This window comes from Hydra vulgaris, chromosome 11 (genome assembly GCF_038396675.1).
Source record: "Hydra vulgaris chromosome 11, alternate assembly HydraT2T_AEP".
NCBI lineage: Eukaryota > Metazoa > Cnidaria > Hydrozoa > Anthoathecata > Hydridae > Hydra > Hydra vulgaris.
Genome location: NC_088930.1, coordinates 39,500,186 through 39,515,055, shown reverse-complemented (window position 1 = coordinate 39,515,055; position 14,870 = coordinate 39,500,186). Strand labels below are relative to the sequence as shown.

At 25.8% G+C, this 14,870-nt stretch overlaps 1 protein-coding gene across 1 annotated transcript in view; it reads right to left on the bottom strand.

The window, feature by feature from the left end:
* LOC101234531 (vacuolar protein sorting-associated protein 16 homolog) overlaps positions 1-14,870 on the bottom strand; it is an 81,900-nt gene that overhangs the window by 37,874 nt on the left and 29,156 nt on the right. Inside the window, exons 8-15 of the mRNA XM_065811044.1 lie at positions 14,431-14,561; positions 12,273-12,367; positions 11,999-12,075; positions 11,785-11,910; positions 9,430-9,557; positions 8,399-8,434; positions 8,193-8,301; positions 2,307-2,441 (exon numbers count right to left, since the gene is read on the bottom strand). Of these exons, the coding sequence (XP_065667116.1) occupies positions 2,307-2,441; positions 8,193-8,301; positions 8,399-8,434; positions 9,430-9,557; positions 11,785-11,910; positions 11,999-12,075; positions 12,273-12,367; positions 14,431-14,561 (837 nt within the window). The remainder of the gene's footprint in view (positions 1-2,306; positions 2,442-8,192; positions 8,302-8,398; positions 8,435-9,429; positions 9,558-11,784; positions 11,911-11,998; positions 12,076-12,272; positions 12,368-14,430; positions 14,562-14,870) is intronic.

The following is a 14,870-nucleotide window of genomic DNA, read 5'->3' as shown; positions in this document are numbered from 1 at the left end:
ACTATCTAAAAAACGCATTTTTCTTTTGCAATCTTTTCACAGCAATGTGAGGTATTTTTGAATTAATGAATGTTAATAAGTTAATTTCTTCAATTATTTTGTAAAATAATTTTCACGATAATGAAACATAATTTAAAATAAATATATAAGGAAATTAAACTGCATAAATTTGTTTTATTTTTTAATTTAACTTTTATAAACATAAAAAATGTTCAAAGTTAGTTTGTTTGCTTATTTAGCAGTTTCTGCTATTAATCATGCATTTCAGAAAACCTACTTTAAAATAAATAATTATAATTTGATATAACGGATAAATGAATAAATACCCGTTATATTCGGTTTTAAACATAATGGTAAAATACGCGTAATATGACAGGAGTTTTCCTCTCACATAACAGCTAATTGGCGTTATATAACTGTTATGTTTAAGGCAATTTTGCAACAAAAAAACATAACGCTAAAAATGTTATGATATTTTCATACATATTAAGTATTAAACATATTGGCAATTAACCGTTATGTGCCAGGAAAACTCCCGTTATGTTTTATAAAAATATAACGGTTTTTTTATTTACTGTGTAGAGTTTTGAAAAATTGGAACGACTTATTTAGCACTTTTAAAAGTTTAGTAAAAATTGAAAAGAGTTCTGGAGAACACTTTTTTGTAAATATGATGGAAATCTATTCTGGAGCACAAACTGTAGAAGTGTTTAATTGAGAATTAACTTTAGTTTTGGAAGCTAGAGTGATTTCCATGTTTAATAATGGGTTAATCTGTTTAAATGTTAGGAAGAGTATGGCCACAAATTAGAGTAAGATATCTTTGCAAATAACTCTGCTTTATTCTGAGGAGAATTAAAAATATCAGACCCATGAATTAGAGATTAAATGTTAGACTTACATTAGTTAATGACACTGTTGAAGACTAACCAAAAGTCTCTAGAATCTAACATCTGAGATAAGATAAAAGATTTAGTAAACTGAGAATAACAGAGCTTAGACCTTTTAATTGTTTTGCAATAATAAAAGAACATTTATTCTTAAGAGAGATGTTCTTGTAAAAAAGATGAAAAAAATGATTGTTTAATAAAGCAATTGCTCAAGATGGTGAAAAATGTGGGGAAGACATGACTTAAAATTGAAGAGAAGTAATAAAAGCTTCCAAAATTTTATTCCAGAAACAATAAAAGCTTCCAAGATGCACTTTATTCATACATATTATGGATATAAACATATATGTTTGCTATTTATTTAGATGCTGGCATACAATATCCTTTCATTGTTATATAAACTTTAGTATCTATATAGATTAGTATTTGCCAAAAAAGAAGATAATCAGACGGACGTGAGGTGTGAATCTAGCAAGATAAAATAAGAAGGCATAATCTTAGATTTGAAAAAACATTGTATAAAACAACGTTTGTTAGTAAAAATTAAAGCAATTTAGGTATCAGCATGTAGAGAGGTAGCAGCTTCAGTAGAAAATGGTAGTGGTAGATATAAGAAAACTTGAAGAGAGTGCCTTACATATTGTATGAATGAGCTTTAGTTAAGGAAAAAAAAAAAATGCTCTAGATTGCTTATATTAGAGAAACAGCATAAAAGAGGAAGGTTAAACCCTGATAATGATGATCATTATTATAATGATGATGATGATGATAATGATGATGATGATGATCATCATCATCATCATCAGGCTTTAGCCTTTCTATTTTATGCTGTTGATGATGATGATAATGATGATGATGATAATGATGATGATGATGATGATGATGATGATGATGATGATGATGATGATGATGATGAAGATGATGATGATGATGATGATGATGATGATGATGATGATGATGATGATGATGATGATGATGAAGATGATGATGATGATGATGATGATGATGATGATGATGATGATGATGATGATGATGATGATGATGATGATGATGATGATGATGATGATGATAATCATGTCAATCATAATGATGTTTATATATGCATATATATACAAAATATAACATAAATTTTGAATTAAAAAAATATAATTTAGGATGTATAAATGTTTATGCAACCTCGGTCACAAACCCGGCCCCTGCTATATTTTATTAAACCTGGCCCCAGCCCCGATCAAATATCAAACCCAGCCCCAACCCTGGTCAAATATCAACCACTTACTAAGTACAAAAAAGAAATAAGAAAATGACATCATAGAAACACTTTTAAACCACACAAGTGCTGAAACATTGATGCTAAACAAACAAATCACAAATCCGGAAAATTCAAAATTTATAAAGCTTCATAAGAAAACAAACCTTTAATGCAAGTTCAGTTCGCCCTCTTTCATATGCTTTTGTTGCTATATCTGCATAGGAAATCCCAGGTGCATTCTTTAGTTTATCAGCAATATTCTTAGCAAGTAGTTCATCCCCAATATCAGCTTGTCGAACCTTTTTAAACCATATATAAAATTTAAATTTATAAATTTATAAAAACGTATAAATAATTATATCTTATATATATTAGATTGATAAATATTTTTAAAAAAAGAACAATAGATTAATCATTAAAAAATAAACTTGTTAAGCTACTTATTAAAAATACTTTTTTCCTAACAACTCAACTACCAACTCAATCCTATCATAAAATCATCAATTCGATCCTACCAAATCATTATTCCAATCCAACCAATCACAAATTCATTAAAAGTTAAAACTAATTCGTTAAAAATCTGTTTACTATTTAAGTAAATGAACAATGCCAACAAGTAATTTTTTTTTTTAAGCTTTTGTTAAAATTACAAAATACACCTATTATAAAAAAATATAATATTGATATTATATTGAAAGTGTAATGAGTTCATTTCAATTTAAAAACAAAATGATTCTAAACATTCTTAATGAACAAAAATCCAAGGTGAAACCCCAATTTACATGTTGTTAAAGGTTTTTTGTTTTTCTTTCAAATGAATTAAAATTGAAATTTTTTTTAAGAACTTTTTATGTTTGTTTTTTTGCTTTTTTTTAAAAAAGAAGAAAAAAATGTCTTATTATTTAGACCTTATTCCAGAGAACTGTAAATTGTCTGTGATCTTGCAACCTACTGTAAATCTTCTGTGATCATTGAAGTTAAAGAATTATTAAGGCAACTAATTAATTAAGGCAACTAATCACAATAGTTATAACATTATAAAAATTGTTAATAATAATTTTTTTACTTAACGAAAATCTTAATAAGATTAACAACAGAAAGAAAATGTTGCAAGAAAAAAGCAGACTGTGGAAGAAACAAAGAAAATGTTGCAAGAAAAAAGCAGAGTGTGGAAGAAATTAAAAAAAAATAAAGGTTGCAAGAAAAAAGACTGTGGAAGAGTAATCAAGCATCAAAATGGAAGACCTTAAAAGATCTCAAATGAAAAATTTGGAAGGTTTCAAAAAATCTTAAAATGGAAGAGCTCAAAAACATTAAATCGTTAGGGGTCATATTAAAAAAAATCAAAAAACGCCACTAAAAACATTGAATAAAAGCTGGCAACAGACAAAAAAAAAAAAATGCAAAACACTACTTGCTTATATCAACAAAAAACAAAAAATTGCTGCAAACATACAATCTCTAAAATATTCAAACATCTGTTGTAAGAACTTACAACAGATAAACAGGAACAACAACTCAACATTCAATAATACTCATTTTAACTCAATATTCATCCAATACATTTGACTAAGTCATTTGTACAATGAAATGCAGAAAATAAAGACAAACAATGTACTCAACATAATCAATAACAATCAAAAAGAAGTTAAAAATCTCTTGAAAACACTTGACAAAAAAAAAACACAAGGTTGCAATTAGTAAGCAACCCTTACTGGTCACTTACTAGTTGCAAAGAAAAAATTTATTATAAATTTATGCATGTATTTACTGCTTATTAAATACTGACATACAATATGGATATAAACATATATAATAGTGTTCAAATATTTTGAATAAAACTGTTTCTAAGCTATTTGTGGTTTTAGAAAAATGGCTTCGTTTCTATTTTAGTTATTAATAGGGTTTAGCATTTATCAAGTTCTCTATGATATATTGTAAAAACAAGAAACAAAAAAAAAGTTTAAACTAATTTATTTTAAAAATAACAAAATATGTAATTTTTCTGAAACGTCTATTGAAGCTCATCTCCAAAAAAAAGTCTTTTGTTGGAATCAAAGGAATTCAAGCATCTCAATGTATCTGTATCGATTCATCTTACCAACATACATAGTCCTAGTCTGTCATATGCGACACAACCCCAGAGAATTCTTATATCATCAGTGATTTTTATGTTTTTAAAGTTTTTATGGGTCTTTCATATCTGATTTTTGCAATGGGCTACCTTTTTTTTTCCACATGGGTTTTGTTTTATTGACACATGATTGTGATAGGTTTTTAACCCATTTTCCAAATATTTTCAGGCAAACTGGGTAAAAATTAGGTAAGATTTTGTTTAGCATTTATTAACAGTAAGTAATTTAATTTTTAAATGAATTTAAACATAGCATTATAGTGAATATACTTTATTTAACATTAGGATTACAATCCTTAAAATTAAAAGATTAGATAAAAGATTAGGATTAGAATCCTTAAAACAATAAAAGTTACTATCAAAAAGAAAATGAAAATTGTTTAGTTTATATAAAAGGTTTTTATTTTTTAATTATTTGGCAACAAATTAAATTAAATTTTTAAAAATATTCTTGAAACATTATCTCAATTAATTTTTTTTTGTTTTGATTATATGTGCTGAGAAAATATTAGATCACTATTGTATGTCTACTGTTTATTTATAGCATATTTTCCATACCTATAAATTATATTACCCTTACATATTTGTCATATTTGTATAAAATTTAGTATTTAAAGACTCTAACAAGACAATATGTGTAGTGTGCCTTTAACCAGACAGGAAAAGCAGCGGTGATCTTGGACAAAGATTAGGAATAGCGAGTGTATCGGACAAACCACCTCAATCAGAAAAGATTAAGGTGGTTTGGGTATCTTAAGTAATGAGAACATAGATGATATGAGTATACAGGAGAAAAAGGTTTAGGGATTAGCAAATAGCAAAAAAAAGCTAAGGCTAAACCAATGATGATGATGATGATGATGATGATGATGATGATGATGATGATGATGATGATGATGATGATGATGATGATGATGATGATGATATTGATGATGGTTGTAATAACCATGATGTATACATATATGTGTGTGTGTGTGTGTGTATATATATATATATATATATATATATATATATATATATATATATATATATATATATATATATATATATATATATATATATATTCATATATAAACAAAATATAACATGAATTTCAAATAAAAATTATATATTTTTGAAATGTTTCAATATTTATACAGCCCTGGTAACAAACCTGGCCCTGGCCCCATCCCTGGCTATCTTTTATCAAACCCTGCTTTAGCTAAAACCCAACCATGGCTCCAGTCTAATATTAACCCAAGTCACTTAATAGTTAGAACAAAGTAAATACTTCTTCTGCAAACTTTCTGCAAGCTTTGTTTAGGGAATAGTCACATCTATTATATTTAATTTACAAGAAATCACTAGAATATGGCAAAGTAACTGATGCATGGCCAAAACCTTGCAATTATTGTCCAATCAGCCTAACATTTGTAGTGTGCAAGATACTTAAAATATTACTTAAAGAATAACTTACCGCTTAACTAGTAATAAACTATTCTGCAAAGATAAACATGGGTTTGTCCCCAAAAAAAGCTCCATTAAAAATATCCTGGAAAGTATCAACTTTGCCACAAAACCCTTAGCAAAAAAAATACCACTTGACATTCTATATCTTGACTTGCTAAAGCCTTGAAAAAATGCACCAAAAGGGCCTCCTGCATAAACATGGAAAATGCTGTGGTGAAACCATAGACTTGTCTATGGTTTCACCACAGCATTTTCCAAGTGTTTATAGAGGAGGCTCTTTTGGTGCAATGTGTTTTCAGACTTTGTCTAGGAGAGAGAACCTCATTAGAAGAATCTGCAAAAATGTGACAAAAGTATTTTATACAAGGATGCATTGAGGTAAAAATTGAAATCAGAAGAAAGATAGATTGTATATACGGTTTCAATAAGAGATCAGTTTTGAAAATAAAAATTTTGTTTGGAAATTTTCTTCAAATACTGAAAAAATTTCAAATATGTGATAAAAAATCGCTCAGCTATTTCTATTAAAGATAGACTATTGTCAATATCAACCTGCATATTTACCACTGACAAGGAATGTTTTTCACCTATATTTAAACTTCTCATAAACCTATTTTTGATTAGTTTTAGTGAAATCAGTGAAAATCTGTTTTTGCCATACCTTAAGGTACTGAAGTAACAAGTGGCATACCACAGAGACCTAATCCAACGCTTTAAAATTGGAAAAAAATTGAAAGAATTCTTGAGATGAAATATTTATTGAATCTTTCTTAGTAAAAGAATGAAAAAAATGTATATACTAACTTCAACATAGACATAAATAACAGTAGCATTCAAAACTTCCTTAAAAAAAGGCATAGTAAATACTTCATGTTTAATTAAATAAAATGCAAGACTTTTGGAGAACATGATGAGAAGTATACTTACATATTGTGATGGTTGTAGTACTGGAAGATTATCATCATGTGGAACAGGTACTGTAGCTTTTCTGTACTTCCTAACATCAATCATACAAAAGTAACAGTCATTGTGATGGTTCTTTGGCTCTCTCCATACTCTGGAAACAGCAAAAGGCACTGCCTTTCCTCAACCTAGTAATAATCCTGCTAAAGTAGTGCAGTAGATTCCACACTTTACATAATGGGCACTATGGTTTGTCTTGATTGCCCATGGGCAATCCAAAATATTTAGTGTAAGCTGTAATATCTACTTTTTGCCAATATAATATCCACATATATAGCAAAACACATCAGGAGAACTTCAACATCTTTTAAAAGCCATTATGATAAGAACAGAGACTAGATACATATTTAGTGTAGCTTAAGATGTTTTTAAAATAAATTACTTTGATCTTGAGCGCAACTTTTAATGTGTATTTGATGACAGGCAGGCAAAGCATTTTTTATATGTATTATGAAAGATTTTAAAGCGTTTTTTATACATTTCATGAAAGGTTTTACAACAAGGAAAGAGAAAACTTCATATTTAAAATTTTTTTATTTTAACTCACCTCCCTAAGTCCATGAAGGCCACTACAGTTGAGGAGGCTACTCCTCAACTGTAGTGGCCTTCATGGACTTAGGGAGGTGAAAAAATAGTTTTTACTTCAACTTTTTAAAAAAAGACAAAAGTACTTACTAATGATGTTTTTTTCTGTCTACGTATTACTATATGTATTATTATCTTATTGTCTTGTACTACTTTTCTTTTCTTATCTAAACCTAGGCTCCAAGAGAAACACATAAACAACATCCCATGAAATGTTTTGTGAGGCACTGGCAATGTATGGGCACTCAGTTACTGGTGGGCGCTAAAAATGTTATAACTTTAAATTGGTCAATGTTACAGAAAAAATTTTTACACTTTTGGAATTAGCAGAGAAAATTAAGGAATAAACAATAAAAAAAAATTACAGTAGGCAAAAAATTTGTAAAAACATGTAATATTGTGTACTATTAAGGGTGGTCTACAACCCAATATGGGAGGGGGGGAGAGAGGCAGTAAAGTGTGACAATATTTACTAGGGAAAGAGAGAGAGGATGGGTCTAAAACTGTCAAAAATTGCATGAAGTATGGACAACCCCTAAATATTATATTTCTTTTAAAACTTTAATAAAATGTAATATTGATTTCTATAAACATTTACAAAGAATTTTAAAATAAAAATATTAAAATATGCTAAAAATAACTGTTTGTAGAATTTATAAATAGTTGATTAAATTTAAATATTTTTATTTGCAATATAAAAGATTTCCAAAAGAATTCAAAGTTTTAATTGATAAACTATAAGATTAAATTTTTTAAATTTTTTTAAGTATAAAAAAATTTAAAAAATTTAATCTTATAATAACTTTGTCTTGTTCACTACCCTGTAAGGGTGTTTACTATCCTGTACTGAAAGGGTGATACATATTCACATATCTTTAAAAAAAATTATTCAAAAATAAGTTTAAAATAATATAACAACCTTGTAACATGCCCAGTGGGCAAGAACTCGACTTGCCCCATCTCTTTTCTGAATACGAAGATAATCACATATTTTAATTGCTAAAGGATATAAACGCCTCGCTATCAACCTAGTAAATAATTTTTTTTTTGTTTAATTTTGTCACATTAAACTTCAGATTTAATAAATTTTAACGCACTAGAAAAAGAAGAAAGAAATTACCTTACCTATCTATAAGGACAGGAGTAGTAATTTTTTGTAATATGTTGACTGTTAAAGAAACTTTGATAGGGATTTTAAAATATTTGCAAATACCAGATTTGGATTAAAAAAAAATGCTACAAAAGCAATAGTAATATTAGTGCATTATTATTTTTAAAATGTAGCAACTATTTTTATATCAGTTTTTTACATTTATTTGTCCCAGTTTCTTGAAATTTGAGTTTTTATCAAAGAACTAATAAACAGCAAAAAAACTGATTAAAATATGTTGGAATTTTATACAAATTTAATATAAAAAAAAATTTTATTTTTATGATTCAACTTAAATGATGATTTGGTTCTATTAATTTTAACTAATAGAACTGGATCATAAGATCACTGATGAACATCCAGTTGATCAGATCAACTGGATGTTCAAGCTCACTGGGTGTTAACTGATACTTTAACTCTAAACTTAGTTCAATACAATGTGTTTGCTCATCTAATTATTTCATTTATTGTTTTATAATAAAGTAAATATGTATTATTTGCTCAACATCATACGTTCAATCTTCTTGACTTTATACTTCCAGTATTCTCAGGAAAAAGTATTAGGTCACTATTTAGAAAATAAAGTTGAAAATACTCTACAATCATGTTTACCTGACCACATGAGTTTTTAAGTAGTTTTAGGGTATTTTAATATAATGTTTATCTTGCATTTATTGCACGCCTAACGTGCAATGTGCTATAACTATTATTGTACCCTAATATTCAATTAAATTTAAGTATTCTAATATTCGACATTCAACATTCAAAGAAAAAAAATATTAAGCAAATCATCTATAATAAACAAACAAAAAAAATTTTACTTTAAAATCACGATTAAAAAATACCTAAAAAAGATTCAAACAATAATGCAGCAGAAAAAAATAAACAAACTAAAATACCTCCTCTCTAAACAAACAATAATTATTCTTCATGTGTTAGTAACAACTTTATAAAGTAACAATTTTATAAAGCAATTTAGTAATAATTTTATAAAGCGAAAAGATACTGATCATAAGTGATTGGGATTCCAACTTTAAAGTACTGAACATTATTTAATACTCTAACTATCTGACACATGTCAACAAAAGCTCGAGGATGCATATCTTGCAGAAATCCTTTACCAAACGAAGCTGCCTAAATTATTTTAGTAAAAATAATGAATAGTTTTATAAATAATTCTTTCCATCTAAACTGGATGGAATGATTAAAATCAATTTTTTTTTCCAAGAAAAAAATAGTGCATAAAGTAAACTAATGAACTAAGTAAACTGTACTAATGAACTTAAGTACTTATTATATTCAAACTTTATTATAATTTATAAATTATTGTTAAATACTTATAATACAGGCTTATATATATACATATATATATATATATATATATATATATTTTTTTTAAATGTATGTATCTATATGTATATACATATATATATATATATATATATATATATATATATATATATATATATATATATATATATATATATATATATATATATATATATATATATATATTTATATTTATATATATATATATATATATATATATATATATATATATATATATATATATATATATATATATATATATATATATATACATACATATATATATACATATATATATACACATATATAACTATATTTATATATGTATGTGTAAATATATAACTCCTAACTGGTTTTCAGAAAGTTTTGTTGACAAAAAGTAAAAATTAAAATGCAAGACCGGAATTTTTTTTTATTACTTGATGGACTGCCTGCCCCAACCAAGCCCTCAGTCGATGTAGCAGCACTCTCTTGCGAGTCAGACTATAAGATAGTCGATGTAGCAGCACTTCGTTGCATATATATATATATATGCATATATATATATATATATATATATATATATATATATATATATATATATATATATATATATATATATATATATATATATATATATATATATATTAAGGTGGATCACTCTTCAAAAATTTTTATAAAATAAAAAAGATTTTCTTAAATCATAATAAAATTAGACCATAACATTAAAACATTTTAAAATTAGACCATAAACAATGATACTACACTTTTTAAAGTCTTTAAAATATATTGTTTATGTGTACAAAACGTTAAAACATAAAAAAAATTTAAATATTGATTAAATATTTTCAGCAAATCTTTCTATGAATGGCACTCAGGCATCAGTTTTCTGGTGGTCTCTTTCACAATGCATTCCACAGACTGACTGTGAACAGGTAAGTTTAGTACAACCATTGTACTGTCAATAAATTGTATTATATTTTGCTTTATTAAACATTAAGTAACTGGTTCGCTGATCTCTGCTGTTTCCCAATTAATTAAATCTATCAGAGACCTTGCTTAAGTATTTATCATTGGTCTCTATTGGTTTTATATAAAATTCAAATTACTTTATTATCATATTAATACCAAATCTAGCAATTGTATTGAGTTGTATTCACTGGTACTAAATGTACTACTTGGATAGAAACTTTAATAAACTGTAAAATTATTTAAATAAAATTTTATATAACATTTTTTTTTAGCATTTACTTTTATATAAATTGATAAATAATTTGATAATCCTAACTCAACTAACTAATTAAGATTCAAATCTTTTTTTAGCCAAACAGAATTTGTGATTTCTGGCCAGACAATTATTATAGTTAAAAAGTACATTTACAAAGTACAAGTACATTTTCTTTGATTTATAATGCTTAACCTTTAAATTCATTAAGGAAAGAAAAATGAGGAAAATTTCAAATTAATAAGTATAAAATCAGGGCTTGTAGAGAATTAGCAGAGTTATCAAAATTTATTAGCTCTGTCAACTTTTAAAAGTCAAAATTTACAATATCTAAATAAGTTCTATATAACACATAAGTTATAAAAATCTATAACTCAAAAGAATACCCTGTCTTCATATTTGCAAAAAAATATGTATATATATATATATATGATCTAACTTTAACAAATATAAAAGATTTCAAAATTTCTGGGACTATTTTAAAAAAATATAAAAAACACATATTAAGACACTAAAAAATTAATTCACATACAAAAAAACACAATAATATATATAATAATGATAACAAAAATTGTTGAACATTAAAAACAGATTGTATTTCATAACAGTTTTCTAGTTCACTCAACATTAGAAAAGTATCATTAAAATAAGTTATTATTATCAACATTTGTAAAATAATGTGAAGATTTCTTAATCAATTCAGTAATTTAACGAAACTACAGAAACATTCAAATGAATAAAAATATGGATTTTATTCTAAAATTTTAAAGATTACTTGTATAAAAAATGCATACCATTAAAAAATGCATACCTTTAAAAAATGCATACCTTTAACAAACGTCTTTGTTTCTTAGGATCAAACTCATAGCCTGCAGCAGTAATACATTCTTGAACCGCTTTTAATAAATGATCTTTAATTGTTTTCATGTATTCATCAACACGAATGCTTTTTTTCTAAAACAATTTATACACTAAACATAATTAACAATAAAAAAGATCTATCACAAATGTGCCTCAACTACCTCAAACATACAAAATTTACCTCAAACTCCATTGAAGCATCAACTAACATTGCTCCAGGTTTTACAGATCCTAACTTATATATATCTTCAACAACCTCTAATATTAAAAAGAAAATTGAATCTTAAAACTAAAACTGAAATTAAAAACTAAAATTAAATTTATAATATTTAAAATTACAAATAACTAAAATTAAAGTAAAAAGTAATTAAGTAAAAAAAATTTAAAAAATTAATTTTAAATTTAAAACAAATTTTAGAATATAAAAAAAAAATTAAAAAATTAAAACCATTTACCAGGAATTTTTTGAAGAAACTCTGTAGTCTCGCTACTTACTAGCCTAACCCCATCCAGCTCTTGGATTAAGTGCACATTCTTGTCTACATAAAGCCTTTCAAACATAAAATGAAACTATTAAACAAAACAAAAAAACAAAAAAAACTATAAAGATAAAAGTAAAACAATTCAAACTTAATAAAATTAAAATATAATATATATAATATTTATAAAGAAAATAAAATTGTCTTAACACAATTTTTAAAAAAATTTTGTTTTTGTTTTTTCCTTCTTTTTTTCCAAAACTTTAAAATGTTTTTTGATTTTGCATTTAAAATAACTAAAATAAATTTTTGTTATTTTAAAATGCCTAAGGAAAGCAATATTTAAATGTCGATAAATTTAAAAAGGCAATTCCACATGTTTTTTAAAAAAGATGTCATTTGCTGATATCAGAAAACATTTAGAAAGTATGTGAAATTGAATATTTGAGATTTTCATTCAGAATTGCAGCTATAAAACAAAATATTAACAAATTCAAATTAAGATACAAAACATCATCAATTTTTGTTGAATAAAAATTGAAATAAGGTTATACAATTTTAAACCATCATTTTGCTAAAACTTTCAAATAAACTGATGAAATGAAACCAGACTGTAAAAAAGTAGACTGTAAGATAATGAAAAATGAAGACTGTACAAATGTAACATGTAGACTGTACAAATGAAAAATGTAGACATTAGAATAATTTAGAAATTATAATTTTTTTATGGACTTTGAATTTCTAAAAAAATTTTACAAATGTGTGCAAGATCGGCTATTATCAACTTTAATGTTGGCTATAATGGAATGAGAAAAGTTTTTAGTAATTTGAATATTTCTTCAGAATATTTTTTTGATGATGGTCCAGCAAAAAGAAGATAAACATCAAGGTACTTTAAAACATAAGCAAAACAAATTTCAATGAGATCATTTATAGCATGAAAAGAAGTATATTGTTTAATTAGTATTAACAAGGAACTTAAAGGTGGTGAAACTTTATCTGCAAGCTTTTTTCTGAAAAAAGCTTGCAGATAAAGTTTCACCACCTTTTTATATGCCTTGCAGGTGATTGGTCTCTATTCACTTTAACAAGAAGAGTGTTTCCTCAGGTTGCAAGTTTTGTACTGAACAAACAACAGATTTTTCTTTTAACAACAAGAAACAACTCCCTCAATTAAGGAATGGAGATTTTTAATAACTATTTTTTTGTTTCAGTGGCAACAAATTGAAAAAGCCCAACAATTTACAGCATTCTGAGCAAAATAAATTTCATTTTTTTTAATGAAATCTTTTTAGTTTCTTTGTAGGTGAATTGAGAAAGAATATGAAAGGTCCCAACTTTTTAACATAATGATAACCATTTAACCAGTAAGTCTTTACAGCTTTACTGATAGCCTTATCTATCTGTTAATAATTTAGGCTGACCACAAAGCCCAACCGGATGAGAATTTGGGTCAAAAACTGAATCCAGAGTCAAAAAAGTCTTGGATCAGTTGATCCAAATTTTATGTTTTTTATACTAAAATTTTAAACTAACCAATTTATATTATAAAATGAAAAAGTTTCATAATTAAACATTTTTAATATTTATATATTTATATAAAATATAAATATCACATAAATTTTATATATTTAACATTTTTATAAAGATCTTTACTAAAACAAAATGTTTGGTTGTTTTTTTTTGAAACTAAAAAAAACTGCCAAACCATTTATAACTAAAGCTCTAATTAAAAAAAAAATAACAGTAGAATAAAAATAATAATAACAGTAGAATAAAAATAATAATAACAGTAGAATAACAATTATAACAACAGTAGAATAACAATTATAATAACAGTAGAATAACAATAACGATAATAATAACCAATAGAAATTAATAAAAGTATTCGTCTACTTTTATAACTAATTTTTAAGGTCAACTCGTGAAAACTAAAAATGACTGATCAAGCTAATCTGATTGGATCCCAGGCTAAATAAAAACCATCAACACCATTTTCACACACACTATCTTAGCCTCTAAAAATTATTTTAAAATAATTTTGATTATTATAATAAATTTGATCATTTAGTGACTCAAAACACAAAAGTGAGAAACTAAAAAGTAAAAAAAAAAGCAATAAAACAAAAGATACTTTATTATATCCTGTCTTGGTCCTACAACTAAAAGATAGTTATCCCAATGACCCACTACAGCCCCAGAACCGCACCATACAAGTTGCATTGGCCGCTGCAGATAATTTGAGTTGTACTGACAATAAACATCCTAAGAGACAATAAAATTTTATAATTAACTAATAAAAAAGGTTTATAACTTATGTTGGCAAAATTTTTTTCAGCTCAGCAGGGGTAAAAAATGAAACTGACTGCATATTTTGAAATAATCAAATATTTTTGATATAAAAATTATTTCACTACACAATAATTAAAACAAAAACAGTAGAACAACAATAATAATAGAAGAACCGATAGAAATTAATAAAAGTATTAGTATACTTTTATAACTCAGTTTTTAAGTTAACCCAGGAAAAAAAATGCCTGATCAAGCTGATCTGGTTAGATCCCAGGCTAAATA